This window comes from Pseudophryne corroboree, chromosome 3, assembly GCF_028390025.1.
Source record: "Pseudophryne corroboree isolate aPseCor3 chromosome 3, aPseCor3.hap2, whole genome shotgun sequence".
NCBI lineage: Eukaryota > Metazoa > Chordata > Amphibia > Anura > Myobatrachidae > Pseudophryne > Pseudophryne corroboree.
In genome coordinates, this window is record NC_086446.1 from 305,300,299 (window position 1) to 305,317,051 (window position 16,753).

General features: G+C 46.0%; 1 protein-coding gene across 3 annotated transcripts in view; it reads right to left on the bottom strand.

The window, feature by feature from the left end:
• Window positions 1-1,268: 1,268 nt before the first annotated feature.
• Window positions 1,269-16,753, bottom strand: part of GNAS (GNAS complex locus) — a 601,606-nt gene continuing 586,121 nt past the window's right edge. For all 3 annotated transcript variants that reach the window (XM_063959384.1, XM_063959385.1, XM_063959386.1), the window contains 6 exons: window positions 13,601-13,674; window positions 13,249-13,307; window positions 12,327-12,447; window positions 11,351-11,481; window positions 11,052-11,119; window positions 1,269-2,845 (listed from right to left, as the gene is read on the bottom strand). In XM_063959384.1, coding sequence (XP_063815454.1) covers window positions 2,699-2,845; window positions 11,052-11,119; window positions 11,351-11,481; window positions 12,327-12,447; window positions 13,249-13,307; window positions 13,601-13,674 — 600 coding nt within the window. In that variant the 3' untranslated portion in view covers window positions 1,269-2,698. The remainder of the gene's footprint in view (window positions 2,846-11,051; window positions 11,120-11,350; window positions 11,482-12,326; window positions 12,448-13,248; window positions 13,308-13,600; window positions 13,675-16,753) is intronic.

The following is a 16,753-nucleotide window of genomic DNA, read 5'->3' on the forward strand; positions in this document are numbered from 1 at the left end:
TGTGCCAGCGGTATCTTATGCCCCCTTTTAGCAAGTTTAAGTTATTTTTCTTGCTGCCCAGGGCGCCCCCCCCCTTGCAGTGCCTGTGTGTGTGGGCAGCAATGGCGCGCTGCGCTCCCGCCAGCCGTGCCGCACCTCAGCCGTCACTTACTTGAAGATAATTTTTCTCATACTCACCTGTCTTCTGGCTCTGCGAGGGGGGTGACGGCGTGCTGTGGGAGTGAGCATCTAGACACGGCTAGCGTTCAGTACCCTTCAGGAGCTAATTGTGTCCTGTCAGCCAGAAGCAGAGCCATGAAACTCTTTAGGAAGTTGGTTCTGCTTCTGCCTCCTCAGTCCCACGAAGCAGGGAGTCTGATGCCAGATCTCCCTGAAAATAAAAAACCTAACATAAGTCTTTTCAGAGAAACTCAGTAGAGCTCCTTAGAGTGCATCCAGTATGCCTGGGCACATTTCTAAAACGGAGGTCTGGAGGAGGGGCATAGGGGGAGGAGCAAGTTCACACCCAATGAAAAGTATTTAGAGTGCCCATGTCTCGTGCGGATCCAGTCTATACCCCATGGTCTTAATGTCGTCCCCAGCATCCTCTAGGACGTATGAGAAATACCAATAATACTTCTATCTTTTAAATAAATGTATTGCTTTGCAGCATTCTTTCCACACCTGCCTAAAACTTTTGCACAGTACCATGTGTGTGTGTGTATATATATATATATATATATATATATATATATACACACACACATTATATATATATATATATATATACACACACACACATTATATATATATATATATATATATATTATATATATATATATATATATATATATATACACACACACATACATACATACATACATACACACACATTACATTGGTTTTGTGAATGAGCCTAGTGCTAGCAATATGGGGTTGGTCCATACTGGGGATTTTTTTTTTATTTTTTTGCCAGGCTCAATTTCACTATGGATTTCAGTTCAGTGTTGACTGACCTAGGACTTGATGGCACACATTGGCAGAGGACCCCACACTCCTTGTTCCCCTGATTTTACCACTAGCAGCCTAGGCTTAAAGGCCTAGTGGTGCTGGTTATGAATTTGCAGGGACCAGTTGAACAGATAAATTCACTGAATATTGATCCAGCCCACCCACACAAAAATAAAATAAAAATTTAAAATATGGTGTCTTGTGGAGAAAGTCGTTCTAACAATTCTGGTTGTCTGGCAACATATTAAATATTTTAAAAGGATAAAGAGGACTAGCACTTATTTGTAGCAAAATTTGGTTTATGTAGAAACAAGCCAGGTTCTTGCATTTGGATAGATGTTTAAATGAGTTCAAGCTAAAAGTTAAAAGCACGATGAAGCCACAGTGGGTCACATCATGAAGACCCACTTTTAAAGTGGTTAATTTGCAACATTTGTACATTTTGTAAATTTTTTACTAAACAGCTTTTTTCCTTTTTGTAAACCAGGAAGAAAAAAAAATAACTAGTACTACAGATCGATTTGCCCCATGTTGAAGGAACACAGGAAGGAAAAGGGGGTAGGAGGCAAAGGTGACATTGCTGTACAGAGTAATTTGACATACTTACATCTTAGCTCATTGTACAGGGCACAGCCAAAATCAAGGCACAAAGATCTTCTACAAGTTATTTTTTTTTTTCAATAAAGTTGTACAAAATAATACATTTTACATTCTGTACAAAGAATAATCCAGCAGTAAAATAAAAACAAAACCATGAAAAGAAAGTGAGGGGTGTTGTACAGAAGGAAAGGGAGTGATCATGTTTGTGAGGACAGAGGTCTAACATTTTGCTCAGGATTGAAGAATTAAAGATCACAAGAGATCGTTTAAAAGACAAAGAGGGGACAGAAGAAAAACAACAAAACAAAACAAAAAAAACAAAAAGAAATATGCATGACTAATTCAGAGCACAAATGTCCAGGATTTTTTTTTTTGGAAATAAATACATTGATATGTTGAAATTCATATCCAAGTATTTATTGTTTTGTTTTTTTCTAAAAAAAAAAAAAAAAGAAAAGAAAAATAATGGCACCCTTGTTAAAGGCATAAAATTTCTTGCCGCTGCCCTCCCAGTGATGGCAGGGAGCCTCCCAGCTCCGTAATATGAAGCCACAATATTACAGTCGAGAGTCGAATGTCCTTTCAGTCGGCGGTCAGCAATGCAGTGAAGGGATACAAAGTTGATATAATGGGTGAGGGTCAAAAGGATAAAATTAGGCTCTTATTATTGAGGGGAAGAAATAATCAGTACAGTCTCCAAACCCATTGCACAGACAGTCCCTCTTCCAGATGCATGTGTATACATTATATGAAGTCAAAATCCTCCACACGCACTGCATTTAATGTTGGCATTTGGGGGGTGGGGTAATCCAGTCAAGGGTACATTTGGTGCCAGCCCGTGCCGTTTCAGGACAGAGGGGGTGAAGGACAGCAAGCTAACAGTTCCACAATTGTCCAGCAGCAAGGAAACAAGCAAAACAGGTGCAAGCTGGAGAGGGAGAATGCACACATTTTTCCATCCCTTGATGGGTGTATGGTTTCACCACCCCCTTTTTACAGATTTTTTTTGTTGTGTAGGATCTTTGTAGTTTCGTTTTCTTTTTAAATTGAATTAAGAGTCCAGGGTGGAGAAAAAATATATATATATTTATAATTGAGAATCTCTCCATCACAACAGTTCGTACTGACGGAGATGCATCCTTTGGATAATGTCCCGACAATCATTAAAAACCCTGCGAATATTTTCAGTATCCACTGCACACGTGAAGTGAGGGTAACAGTAGTGCCGCCCATCTCCGCTTGCTGTACTGATTCTCTGTTGAAGAAAGGAGTACATGTTTAGCCAGTAATACAATAAGCGCATACCCTGGAAGTGGGAACCAAGCAGAAGTTCTACTTGCATTCCTGAACCTTATAGTATTAGATGGAGGGGAAAGAGGGTCTGTCTTAAGTAAGGGTAATGAAAACATCTAGTAGTAAAGCATTAGGGAGGCCAATCCCGGGATCCGCGGGATCCCGGGATTTAGGCCCAAAAACGTCCGGGATTCAATCCCGGGATTGGAAGCTCCAATCCAGGGGATTGAGGGATCAGCGTTGAGCGTCCTCAGGACGCTCAGACGCTGCCCGGCTCCCTCCTCCTGTCTCCCCCTGCGCAGCGTGACCTGTGACTGTGAGGTCACGCTGCACTTCCAGCAGCCGCCGAGCCGGAAAGTACGGTGGTCTTCACCCGCCGCCTCCTCCCGGCTCACCCTGCACTCACCCGCTGCCTCCTCCCGGCTCCCCTACACTCACCCGCCGGCTCCTCCTCACCCGCTACCTGGCTGTGCAGGTTTGTACGGGTTTTTTATGTCTGCAAGGCGGGGCGTGGGGGGCGGCCGGACACAGTCTAAAGCCAATCCCGGGATTGACCATTTTTCAATCCCGATACCTGGGATTGAAAAAAAGGCCCGGGATTGGCTTCCCTATAAAGCATAAATACCAAGATTATGGTCTTCATAACATAAAATACACATTCGTGAACTTTTAAGGATGTCATTTTATTTTTAATTATCCAGCAATGTAGAGGCATAGTGGTTCTTAAAGGGCCCTACACACTGGGCGATTTTAGCGACCAACAATATTATCGTTGGTCGATTTTTTTCACCAATAATTTTTGCCTACACACTGGACGATATAGATAGTCGACTGGCACGATATGAGAGTATAGACACCTATATTGTTCAAATTGACTTGCATGTACAAACGAGGATAGATCAACGATGAACTATCACGTGCATACACACTGACCGATATGAACGAGTTATCGTTCATATCTATCATCATTATCGGCAAGTGTGTAGGGCCCTTAAGAAGTACCTTTAATCTTTAAAACCAGGGTGACTTCCCTAAAGGCTACAAACTTTCACAATTTATACATAAACCTTTCAGGACCTTATTAGAGTAGGCGATATTTATGAGTCAAATTGTCGTCTGTAAAGACAGATCCCATCACCTACATACATGAGTGTCACCTATTTTGTGGGCTGAACACACATTCTGTTTGCTAGAACCACTGAATTCACTGAGACAATGGTTCCTAATAAATGTACCGACTACATCAATGGTTCTCAAACTGTGTGCCGTGGACAGAACACTTGTAGGGGTGCCCTGGGTTGGTGGTCTAGGACCAAATCAAATTATTTATGGTCAGTGTAATAGGCAAAACCAGTGTTTATGGCTGTCAATCATACAAACAAGCACATCCTGTGGACAAACAAGCACATCCTGTCCCTCACCACATAACTGATACTAAGGATGACATATAAACAAAATTGACTTAATTTAATATTTCTAAATTTCTCAATAAGAATCTTTTAGCCTAGGGGTGCCGTAGAGACAGTTTTGATACTCTAGGGCGCCGTGATTCAAAAAAGTTTGAGAACTACTGGACTACATACTTATTATTCAACTTTCAAACATGAAAAATGGATGCTCCCCTTTCTGACGTCCTAGTGGATGCTGGGAACTCCGAAAGGACCATGGGGAATAGCGGCTCCGCAGGAGACTGGGCACAACTAAAGAAAGCTTTTAGGTCACCTGGTGTGCACTGGCTCCTCCCACTATGACCCTCCTCCAAGCCTCAGTTAGATTTTGTGCCCGGCCGAGGTTGGATGCACACTAGGGGCTCTCATGAGCTTCTAAAAAGAAAGTATATAATTAGGTTTTTTATTTTACAGTGAGACCTGCTGGCAACAGGCTCACTGCAGCGAGGGACTAAGGGGAGAAGAAGCGAACCTACCTGCTTGCAGCTAGCTTGGGCTTCTTAGGCTACTGGACACCATTAGCTCCAGAGGGATCGACCGCATGGAACTGGCCTTGGTGTTCGGTCCCGGAGCCGCGCCGCCGTCCCCCTTACAGAGCCAGAAGAGGTCCGGAAAATCGGCGGCAGAAGACATCAGCCTTCACCAAGGTAGCGCACAGCACTGCAGCTGTGCGCCATTGCTCCTCATACACACTTCACACTCCGGTCACTGAGGGTGCAGGGCGCTAGGGGGGGGGGCGCCCTGAGCAGCAATAAAAACACCTCGGCTGGCAAAAATACCACAATATATAGCCCCAGAGGCTATATATGTGATAATTACCCCTGCCAGAATCCATAAAAAAGCGGGAGAAAAGTCCGCGAAAAAGGGGCGGAGCTATCTCCTTCAGCACACTGGCGCCATTTCTCCCTCACAGCTCCGCTGGAAGGAAGCTCCGTGGCTCTCCCCTGCAGTCTACACTACAGAAAAGGGTAAAAAAAGAGAGGGGGGGGGGGGCACTAAATTTAGGCGCAGTATATATAACAGCAGCTATAGGGGACATAATTCAGTTAGTCCCTGCATTATATAGCGCTCTGGTGTGTGCTGGCATACTCTCACTCTGTCTCCCCAAAGGGCTTTTGTGGGTCCTGTCCTCTGTTAGAGCATTCCCTGTGTGTGTGCGGTGTGTCGGTACGGCTGTGTCGACATGTTTGATGAGGATAATGATGTGGAGGCGGAGCAGATGCCTATAGAAGGGATGTCACCCCCTGCGGGGCAGACACCTGAGTGGATGGACTTATGGAAGGAATTGCGTGCACGTGTCGACTCCTTACACAAAAAATTTGACGACATGCCAAAGGCGGGACAGCCGGCTTCTCAGCTCGTGCCTGTCCAGGCGTCTCAAAGGCCATCGGGGGCTCTAAAACACCCGCTACCTCAGATGGCAGACGCGGATGTCGACACGGATACTGACACCAGTGTCGACGACGATGAGTCTAGTCTAATGTCCACTAAGGCCATTCGTTGCATGATTGAAGCAATGAAAGAGGTGTTACAAATTTCTGATATAAACCCAGGTACCACTAAAAAGGGTATTATGTTTGGGGAGAAAAAACTACCCATAGTTTTTCCCCCATCAGAAGAATTAAATGAAGTGTTTGAAGAAGCGTGGGCTTTCCCTGATAAAAGATTGGTAATCTCTAAGAAGTTACTAATGGCGTTCCCTTTCCCGCCAGAGGATAGGTCACGTTGGGAGACACCCCCTAGGGTGGATAAAGCGCTCACACGTTTGTCTAAAAAGGTGGCACTACCGTCTCCGGATACGGCCGCCCTCAAGGAACCTGCTGATAGAAAGCAGGAGGCGATCCTGAAGTCTGTATATACACACTCAGGCATTATACTTAGACCAGCTATTGCGTCAGCATGGATGTGCAGTGCTGCCGCTGCGTGGTCAGATTCCCTGTCAGAAAATATTGACACCCTAGACAGGGACACTATTCTGCTAACCATAGAGCATATAAAAGACTCAGTCTTATACATGAGAGATGCACAGAGGGAGATCTGCCGGCTGGCATATAAAATAAGTGCATTGTCCATTTCTGCTAGGAGAGGCTTATGGACTCGCCAGTGGACAGGGGATGCAGATTCAAAAAGGCACATGGAAGTTTTGCCTTATAAGGGTGAGGAGTTATTTGGGGATGGTCTCTCGGACCTAGTTTCCACAGCAACTGCTGGGAAGTCAGCATTTTTACCCCATGTTCCCTCACAGCCTAAAAAGGCGCCGTTTTATCAGGTACAGTCCTTTCGGACTCAGAAAAACAGGCGTGGAAAAGGCGGGTCCTTTCTGTCCAGAGGCAGAGGAAAAAGGCTGCAATAAACAGCAGGTTCCCAGGAGCAAAAGTCCTCCCCCGCATCTTCCAAGTCCGCCGCATGACGGTGGGGCTCCACAGGCGGAGCCAGGTACGGTGGGGGGCCGCCTCAAAAATTTCAGCGAAAAGGTGGATCCCTGGATCCTGCAAATAGTATCTCAAGGGTACAAACTGGAATTCGAGGCGTCTCCACCCCACCGGTTCCTAAAATCTGCCTTGCCGATTACTCATTCAGACAGGGAGGCTGTGCTAGCGGCAATTCACAAGCTGTATTCCCAGCAGGTGATAATCAAGGTGCCCCTACTTCAACAAGGACGGGGTTACTATTCCACACTGTTTGTGGTACCGAAACCGGACGGTTCGGTGAGACCCATTTTAAATCCTTGAACACATACATAAAAAAATTCAAGTTCAAGATGGAATCGCTCAGGGCGGTTATTGCAAGCCTGGACGAGGGGGATTATATGGTATCCCTGGACATCAAGGATGCTTACCTGCATGTCCCCATTTACTATCCTCACCAGGAGTACCTCAGATTTGTGGTACAGGATTGCCATTACCAATTCCAGACGCTGCCGTTTGGACTCTCCACGGCACCGAGGGTGTTTACCAAGGTAATGGCGGAAATGATGATACTCCTTCGAAGAAAGGGAGTTTTAATTATCCCGTACTTGGACGATCTCCTAATAAAGGCGAGGTCCAAGGAGCAGTTGTTGGTGGGAGTAGCACTATCTCAGGAGGTGCTACACCAGCACGGTTGGATTCTGAATATTCCAAAATCACAGCTGGTTCCGACGACATGTCTACTGTTCCTGGGTATGATTCTGGATACAGTCCAGAAAAAAGTGTTTCTCCCGGAGGAGAAAGCCAAGGAGCTGTCATCTCTAGTCAGAGACCTCCTGAAACCAAAACAGGTATCGGTGCATCACTGCACGCGGGTCCTGGGAAAGATGGTGGCTTCTTACGAAGCAATTCCTTTCGGCAGGTTCCATGCCAGAATCTTTCAGTGGTACCTGTTGGACCAATGGTCCGGATCGCATCTTCAGATGCATCGCCTAATAACCCTGTCTCCAAGAACCAGGGTGTCTCTGCTGTGGTGGCTGCAGAGTGCTCATCTTCTAGAGGGCCGCAGATTCGGCATAAAGGACTGGGTCCTGGTGACCACGGATGCCAGCCTTCGAGGCTGGGGGGCAGTCACACAGGGAAGAAACTTCTAAGGACTATGGTCGAGTCAGGAGACTTCCCTACACATAAATATTCTGGAACTAAGGGCCATTTACAATGCCCTAAGTCAGGCAAAATCCCTGCTTCTACACCAGCCGGTACTGATCCAGTCAGACAACATCACGGCAGTCGCCCATGTAAATCGACAGGGCGGCACAAGAAGCTGGATGGCAATGGCAGAAGCCACAAGGATTCTCCGATGGGCGGAAAATCACGTACTAGCACTGTCAGCAGTGTTCATTCCGGGAGTGGACAACTGGGAAGCAGACTCTCTCAGCAGGCACGACCTCCACCCGGGAGAGTGGGGACTTCATCCAGAAGTCTTCACGCCGATTGTAAATCGATGGGAACGGCCACAGGTGGACATGATGGCGTCCCGCCTAAACAAAAAACTAGAGAGATGTTGCGCCAGGTCAAGGGACCCTCAGGCGATAGCTGTGGACGCTCTAGTGACACCGTGGGTGTACCAGTCAGTTTATGTGTTCCCTCCTCTGCCTCTCATACCAAGGGTACTGAGAATAATAAGAAAACGAGGATTGGCTGGATTGGCCAAGACGAGCGTGGTACCCGGATCTTCAAGAGATGATCTCAGAGGACCCATGGCCTCTGCCGCTCAGACAGGACCTGCTGCAGCAGGGGCACTGTCTGTTCCAAGACTTACCGCGGCTGTGTTTGACGGCATGGCGGTTGAACGCCGGATCCTGAAGGAAAAGGGCATTCCGGAGGAAGTCATTCCTACGCTGATTAAAGCCAGGAAAGATGTAACTGCAAAGCATTATCACCGCATATGGCGGAAATATGTTGCTTGGTGTGAGGCCATAAAGGCCCCAACAGAGGAATTTCAACTAGGTCGATTTCTGCATTCCTACAAGCAGGAGTGACTATGGGCCTGAAATTAGGTTCCATTAAGGTACAGATCTCGGCTCTGTCGATTTTCTTCCAGAAAGAACTGGCTTCACTACCTTAAGTACAGACGTTTGTGAAAGGAGTGCTGCATATTCAGCCCCCGTTTGTGCCTCCAGTGGCACCTTGGGATCTCAACGTGGTGTTGAGTTTCTTAAAATCACATTGGTTTGAGCCACTTAAAACCGTGGATCTAAAATATCTCACGTGGAAAGTGGTCATGTTATTGGCCTTGGCTTCAGCCAGGCGTGTGTCAGAATTGGCAGCTTTGTCATGTAAAAGCCCTTATCTGATTTTCCATATGGATTGGGCGGAATTGAGGACTCGTCCCCAGTTTCTCCCTAAGGTGGTATCAGCTTTTCACTTGAACCAACCTATTGTGGTGCCTGCGGCTACTAGGGACTTGGAGGATTCCAAGTTACTGGACGTAGTCAGGGCCTTGAAAATTTATGTTTCCAGGACGGCTAGAGTCAGGAAAACTGACTCGCTATTTATCCTGTATGCACCCAACAAACTGGGTGCTCCTGCTTCTAAGCAGACTATTGCTCGCTGGATTTGTAGCACAATTCAGCTGGCGCATTCTGCGGCTGGACTGCCGCATCCTAAATCAGTAAAAGCCCATTCCACAAGGAAGGTGGGCTAATCTTGGGCGGCTGCCCGAGGGGTCTCGGCTTTACAACTTTGCCAAGCTGCTACTTGGTCAGGGGCAAACACGTTTGCAAAATTCTACAAATTTGATACCCTGGCTGAGGAGGACCTTGAGTTCTCTCATTCGGTGCTGCAGAGTCATCCGCACTCTCCCGCCCGTTTGGGAGCTTTGGTATAATCCCCATGGTCCTTTCGGAGTTCCCAGCATCCACTAGGACGTCAGAGAAAATAAGATTTTACTCACCGGTAAATCTATTTCTCGTAGTCCATAGTGGATGCTGGGCGCCCATCCCAAGTGCGGATTGTCTGCAATACTTGTACATAGTTATTGCCTAACTAAAGGGTTATTGTTGAGCCATCTGTTGAGAGGCTCAGTTGTTTTCATACTGTTAAACTGGGTATAGTATCACGAGTTATACGGTGTGATTGGTGTGGCTGGTAAGAGTCTTACCCGGGATTCAAAATCCTTCCTTATTATGTCAGCTCGTCCGGGCACAGTGTCCTAACTGAGGCTTGGAGGAGGGTCATAGTGGGAGGAACCAGTGCACACCAGGTGACCTAAAAGCTTTCTTTAGTTGTGCCCAGTCTCCTGCGGAGCCGCTATTCCCCATGGTCCTTTCGGAGTTCCCAGCATCCACTACAGACTACGAGAAATAGATTTACCGGTGAGTAAAATCTTATTTTTTGTAGGTAACACTACGGCTGCCTGCTGTAACCTAGTGTGTAAAGTTTTGCAGTCACCTCTTAATACACATTGCCACATTGAATCAACATGTTCTTTCAACCACACGGTTTTTGCCTCTTTGTGACTAGACCAAATTCAAAATTTCACAGTGGGCCTAAGACTAGGACAACAAATACTAATGATGGGGTAGATTGTGCACAGTCTTCATTGTAAGGCATGCACTATTTTTATTTATTTTTTGCAAGAATGTTACACACCTATGCAAAATCTGCTTATATCACATAATGTGATGTTGTTTCATGTGAGGAAGGTATCTGGACTCCAGGATGACACCTTAGGTCGACGCCAATTGGTCAACACACCTTAGGTCGGCATGGAAAAAGGTCGACATGAGTTTTTCATTTTTTTTTATTTTTTTTTCCCACTTTTTCCCACTTAACGATCCACGTAGACTACGGTTGGGAACGGTAATCTGTGCTGAGCTCAGCGAGGCATCTTGCCCAAAGCATGGCGAGCGAACACGGTGCAGTAATTGGGGTTCCCGATCACTCTACGAAGAAAACACCAAAAAAACTCATGTCAACCTTTTTCCATGTTGACCATGTTCATGTCAACCTTTTGCCCATGTCGACCTAAGGTGTGTCAACCAATTGGTGTCGACCTGGAGTCCCAGACCGTCAGGAAAGGGTAAGATTATTAGATAGGTAGTATTTTATGAACACATACCTCTCGTGTTGAGGAAATAGGCTGTATCAGATCGGTGTTACTCGAATGTAATAAGTTTAAACACAAGAATCCATAAGATCTACTAGGTACCAGTGGTCAGGACCTGCTGTATGCAGTCTTCCCACACTGAGAAAATCCAAATCTAGGCCAAGTCAAACAAAGTCCAGAATATAAAAATGGAATACTCACAAGAAACTCATCTCTAATAAAATACTTGGCCCTTGTGACTCTGGGGTCCTCCCCGGGTTCTGGAGTTGCTGTGGAGAAAAAGGAGATTTTTATTTATTTATTTTTTTAGACATGAGCCAAATAGGCTTAACCGAGCAGTATTTTGGGTGCGAAAAAACACCCTAAATCTCCCACAAGTTACAGAGGCTATTGAAAAATGGAAATTGGTGGGATTTTGTAGTAATCTTCATCATGTGCATTTTGTGAATTATCTAGTCTCTTACTGAACTACTTTTGGTAGAAAATACATGAACACCTACCATCATCTGGGGTAGTATAACGAGCAAACTCTGGAAAGTAGTCCTCTATTTTAGATTTTCCAGCCAAAACCTTCTCTGCAAGTAGATCTTGTTTATTCAAGAAGAGAATGACTGAAATGGTCCGTAGCCACCTGTTTACAGAAATTGGTTGGTAAATATTAAGGTCTCATCCATCATCTGCCCAGAGCAGAGCATTTTGTGGTCTAAACCAGTGCTGATGCGAGTATTGTAGATCCAGTCACTTACAGTATTAGGACCTAACAACTTTATTGAGCATGGTATAAAAGGGATGCAAGAAAATCAGGTTTCATTTATGCAGACTTAACCATGAGCACAGAAAGCTAAGACTCTTAAGAGATTTAGGGGTATATTCAATTGAAGTCGAAGCCTCAGTCTGTCAAAAAGACTCCAGTTTTCAACTTTAGGTCGGAATGGGTTCCGACCTATTCAATATAACCCCAAATTTTTCGACAAGTCGAGGAGTTCGACTTGTCGAAAAGCATGTGGATCTGTCTGTTTTGGCCCCCTTTTCGACCATCTCACTTCGACTTTAAAAAAAGTAGAAGTGAGATGGGTAGAGCAGCGCCGGAGATGGGGAGAGCAGAGGCAAGGACGGGGTGTGCAGCGCTATGGGATGTCACAGCCGCCGCGCTCACAGCAACATCCACCCGGGTGGACACTGCCGTGAGCGGCGGCTGTGATACAGGGACTTCAGAGAGGAGAGATGAGGAGACGGGGGAGAGCCGTGGGCAGACGGGGGAGAGCAGCGCTACAGCAGCATCTATATAGCCGCTGCTGTAGCGCTGCTCTCCCCTCCCTCATCTCAATTCGACTTTTTTAAAAGTCGAATTGAGGGGTAATTGTATAGCCCACGTCGGATCCATTCCGACAAATAGATGTCGGAATGGAACCGACTTCAAATTGAATATACCCCATAGTTTCCCAATTTGATTTCCTTTTTAAAAATGGTATGTACCTATTGTTCCAGATGCTCTTGAAGAGGTTTAGTGCTTCCTGGAGCCTGTTGGTCTGATTGTCCTCCCGGATCACCATATTATAACTGCTGCTGGCAACCACAAATATAATCGCCGTCACATCTGAAACATAAAGGCCTTTTAATCCTCAATGTACAGAAAAGAGAAAAAAAAAACCCCTGTACATAGTAAATAAACTATGAATAATGACAAACACCAGACGACAGAGGTTTAACAATTCTTCAGAGGATCAAAGAACTCATGGTGGGTTGTAGGAAACAGTTTAATGTTTAGTGTAACATACTAGGTTACGTACTCTAGAAGAAAGCCCTTTCTATACAAAACACACAACACCAGCGTCCTTGTTTACCTTGACATATCTATGCTTCTCACCCTCTGATGCCCCACTTTGCATCATCTCTTTATACACCAGTGCTCAGACAGACTGGCCAAATTCTATACAATAAAAGGCTAACCCGGTCCCTCACCTCTATGGGGTGGTGGAGGATTCAAGTGTTTTGCATGCCAGCGGCCACTAGATGGCACCAGTCTGAGCAATTCAAGTGTTGCTCTGTTCGGGAGCGCACAGCCGCCGGTGCTGACATTACTGTTATGTTGTTGCGTCATTTTGGTAACTAGCTTAAAATATTAAATCTCCCCTTGTCACATTCAGACATCAGGATTTTAAATGAATAATAAAATTTACCTCAGCCTCGTAGAGTGGTCATCCTAATTTAGCAATCTGCCTATGCTACAACTTAGACGTCAATAAAATGCCTTAAATTACTGGAATTGGTGGTCTTTACCTTTACAGAAATGTGTTGCAACCCCCCAACCTCCTTTTAAAAAAATCCCCACACCCTGTGCCTTAAGTCAGTTTTTTATGTATTTTACATCATAAGGTTTTAGCTCTTCAGGTCTTACCGTTAAAGCACTGGATCCATTTTCTGCGTTCGTCACGTTGACCGCCAACATCAAACATACTGTAAGAAAGATGAAACAATTAACTACTGCCACATGAGTTTCTACAGGTGCTCACTAATGGCAGCGCTGATGGGAGTTATAAGGGGAAAAAAAAGAAAGAAATCCCTGCAGCAGAGTAACCCATGAAATCCTTCATGCACCAAAATGCAGATAATTAAATGTTCAAATGTGAGAAAGCAATCCCGTGGGGGTACCTGTAGAGCATTATATTTTCACTGCAGCTACAGATACTTTAATAGGGGTGTATGTGATTACAGAGCATTACAGTCCAGAACCAATTTACTGTACTTACTGAAAGTTTACTTTGTCAACCTGAAACTTTGTTTCAAATATTCCTGATGTCAGGACTCTGCATCGTAGCAAATCCTAGAACAAGTACAAAACTTAGTTTTTAACAGCACTGGGGAACACAAGTCTGTAGAGCTACATAAATAAGAACCTTCAAAAAAGTGACTTAAGAAAGCTTCATAAAACTGCCACAGAGCCCATGCAGCATTCTGTTCCAACATATTAAGATAGCACTTAAACCTAGGGCAAGCCTAATTCTTGATCAAAATGCATCTAGGAGTACTCTTCCAGGACATGGTACAGTAGACACTTATACAATGCTTCAAGTTACTGTAGTTTTATTGGAAAAAAGGGAGGTGTCTACAATGGTGTTTTTTATCAAATGCATTACCTCAAGTACGGTGGCCAGTTCCGGACCATTTTTTCAATCCGGGGAATCGGGATTAAAAAATGATCAATCCCGAGAATGGCTTCTTTTCAATGCGTCCCACCCCCTGCCCAGAAAACTCACCCTAAAGCTGGAAGGGAGGGAGGGTGGGCCACTTGCTGTGAGGTTTGATGCAGTGCCGGGCGGCAGTGAGGCCCAGCGGGTGGGCATCTGGCTGCGCAGCTTGACTTCTGACTTCATGCCCCAGCTGTGCGCACTGCGCAGCGTCTGAGCCTCCTGAGGATGCTCAATGCTGCCCGGCATAGAAATACTAAGGTGGTGGACAATCCCGAAATCCCGGGACTGGAGCTTCCAATCCCAGGATTGAATCAGACCAAATTTTAGGCCGGGATCCTGCGATTGGCCCCCATAACCCTCAAGTAAAGAGAACCGTTGAAAGTAGGAGAGGAACAAAAGGTTGGATAAAGGTAAAAAGGTAGAGATAGACAGAAAAAATATGGGGATGTGTGGAGCAGTGCCGGCATGGAGGGGCACAGTTACCCAAACCCCCTTTGCTTTGGCTACAGCGCAAAAGTGCACCACAAGATACTGAACAAGAGGGGAGTATGAGCAGGGGGGGGGGGGGGGGGGGTGTTTGGCCGGGATTACACGGCACTTCTCGCAGTACTAGCAGCATGTGTGAGGAGGAGGCAGTACTCAGAGTATGTGTATAATACCCCTTTCACACGGCCAATGTCGGATCCCATCCAGGTGTTGGAAACGGGTCCTTCCCAGGTGGGATCCAGCATTGGACACTACCGCTAGCTTCCTGGACCCAGCAATATGCCGGGCGGGTTGCCATAGCGGCGTGGGCGGAGCCAGCAGCGGAGGCGGCACTGGGAGATGAGCTCATCTCCACGCCGCCATTCTCAGTTGTAGTGAACGGGTCGCATCGACCAGAGAGCCCATTTACGCTGCAACTGACCCGGTATTAAACCCGGGAATAACACTGCTTTATTGAATTGCCGGGTCAGGCGACCTGAGATTTCAGCTATGGCGCTTTCGATACCGGGTTATTTGTGCGGTGTGAAAGGGGTATTAGTGATGCATGTGAAGGTATGTGTATAAGTGTGTGACTGTACATAGATATATGTGACAGTATGCGTGTGTGTGTGTCACAGTGTGTGTGTCACAGTGTGTGTGCGTGTATGTATGTAACAGTATGTATGTATGTAACAGTATGTATGTAACAGTATGTATGTATCTGTATGTATGTATGTATCTGTATGTATGTATCTGTATGTATGTAACAGTATGGATATCCCTCCAACCATGAGAGTCTTGTTTTTTGGGGACTGTCCCACCTGTGGGCTAGAGGAATGGGTAGGGAGGGAATGCTCCCTCCTGCTTAGAGGAATGGGTAGGGAGGGAATGCTCCCTCCTGCTGTCCACGAGGCCCTAGTGTGAACTTAACAAATGAACGGACGATTTTTCTCTTCCAAACATTGGTATATTTTTATGCACTATAGTTTAAAAATAAGAATTTACTTACCGATAATTCTATTTCTCATAGTCCGTAGTGGATGCTGGGGACTCCGTAAGGACCATGGGGAATAGCGGCTCCGCAGGAGACTGGGCACATCTAAAGAAAGCTTTAGGACTATCTGGTGTGCACTGGCTCCTCCCCCTATGACCCTCCTCCAAGCCTCAGTTAGGATACTGTGCCCGGACGAGCGTACACAATAAGGAAGGATTTTGAATCCCGGGTAAGACTCATACCAGCCACACCAATCACACCGTATAACCTGTGATCTGAACCCAGTTAACAGCATGTTAACAGAGGAGCCTCTGAAAGATGGCTCACAACAATAATAACCCGATTTTTGTAACAATAACTATGTACAAGTATTGCAGACAATCCGCACTTGGGATGGGCGCCCAGCATCCACTACGGACTATGAGAAATAGAATTATCGGTAAGTAAATTCTTATTTTCTCTAACGTCCTAGTGGATGCTGGGGACTCCGTAAGGACCATGGGGATTATACCAAAGCTCCCAAACGGGCGGGAGAGTGCGGATGACTCTGCAGCACCAAATGAGAGAACTCCAGGTCCTCCTCAGCCAGGATATCAATTTTGTAGAACTTTACAAACGTATTTGCTCCTGACCAAGTAGCTGCTCGGCAAAGTTGTAAAGCCGAGACCCCTCGGGCAGCCGCCCAAGATGAGCCCACCTTCCTTGTGGAGTGGGCATTTACAGATTTTTGGCTGTGGCAGGCCTGCCACAGAATGTGCAAGCTGAATTGTACTACAAATCCAACGAGCAATAGTCTGCTTAGAAGCAGGAGCACCCAGCTTGTTGGGTGCATACAGGATAAACAGCGAGTCAGATTTCCTGACTCCAGCCGTCCTGGAAACATATATTTTCAGGGCACTGACAACGTCTAGCAACTTGGAGGCCTCCAAGTCCCTAGTAGCCGCAGGCACCACCAATAGGTTGGTTCAGGTGAAACGCTGAAACCACCTTGGGGAGAAACTGAGTCCTCAATTCCGCCCTGTCCGAATGGAAAATCAGATAAGGGCTTTTTCAGGATAAAGCCGCCAATTCTGACACGCGCCTGGCCCAGGCCAGGGCCAACAGCATGACCACTTTTCATGTGAGATATTTTAACTCCACAGATTTAAGTGGTTCAAACCAATGTGACTTTTGGAACCCAAAACTACATTGAGATCCCAAAGTGCCACTGGAGGCACAAAAGGAGGCTGTATATGCAGTACCCCTTTTACAAA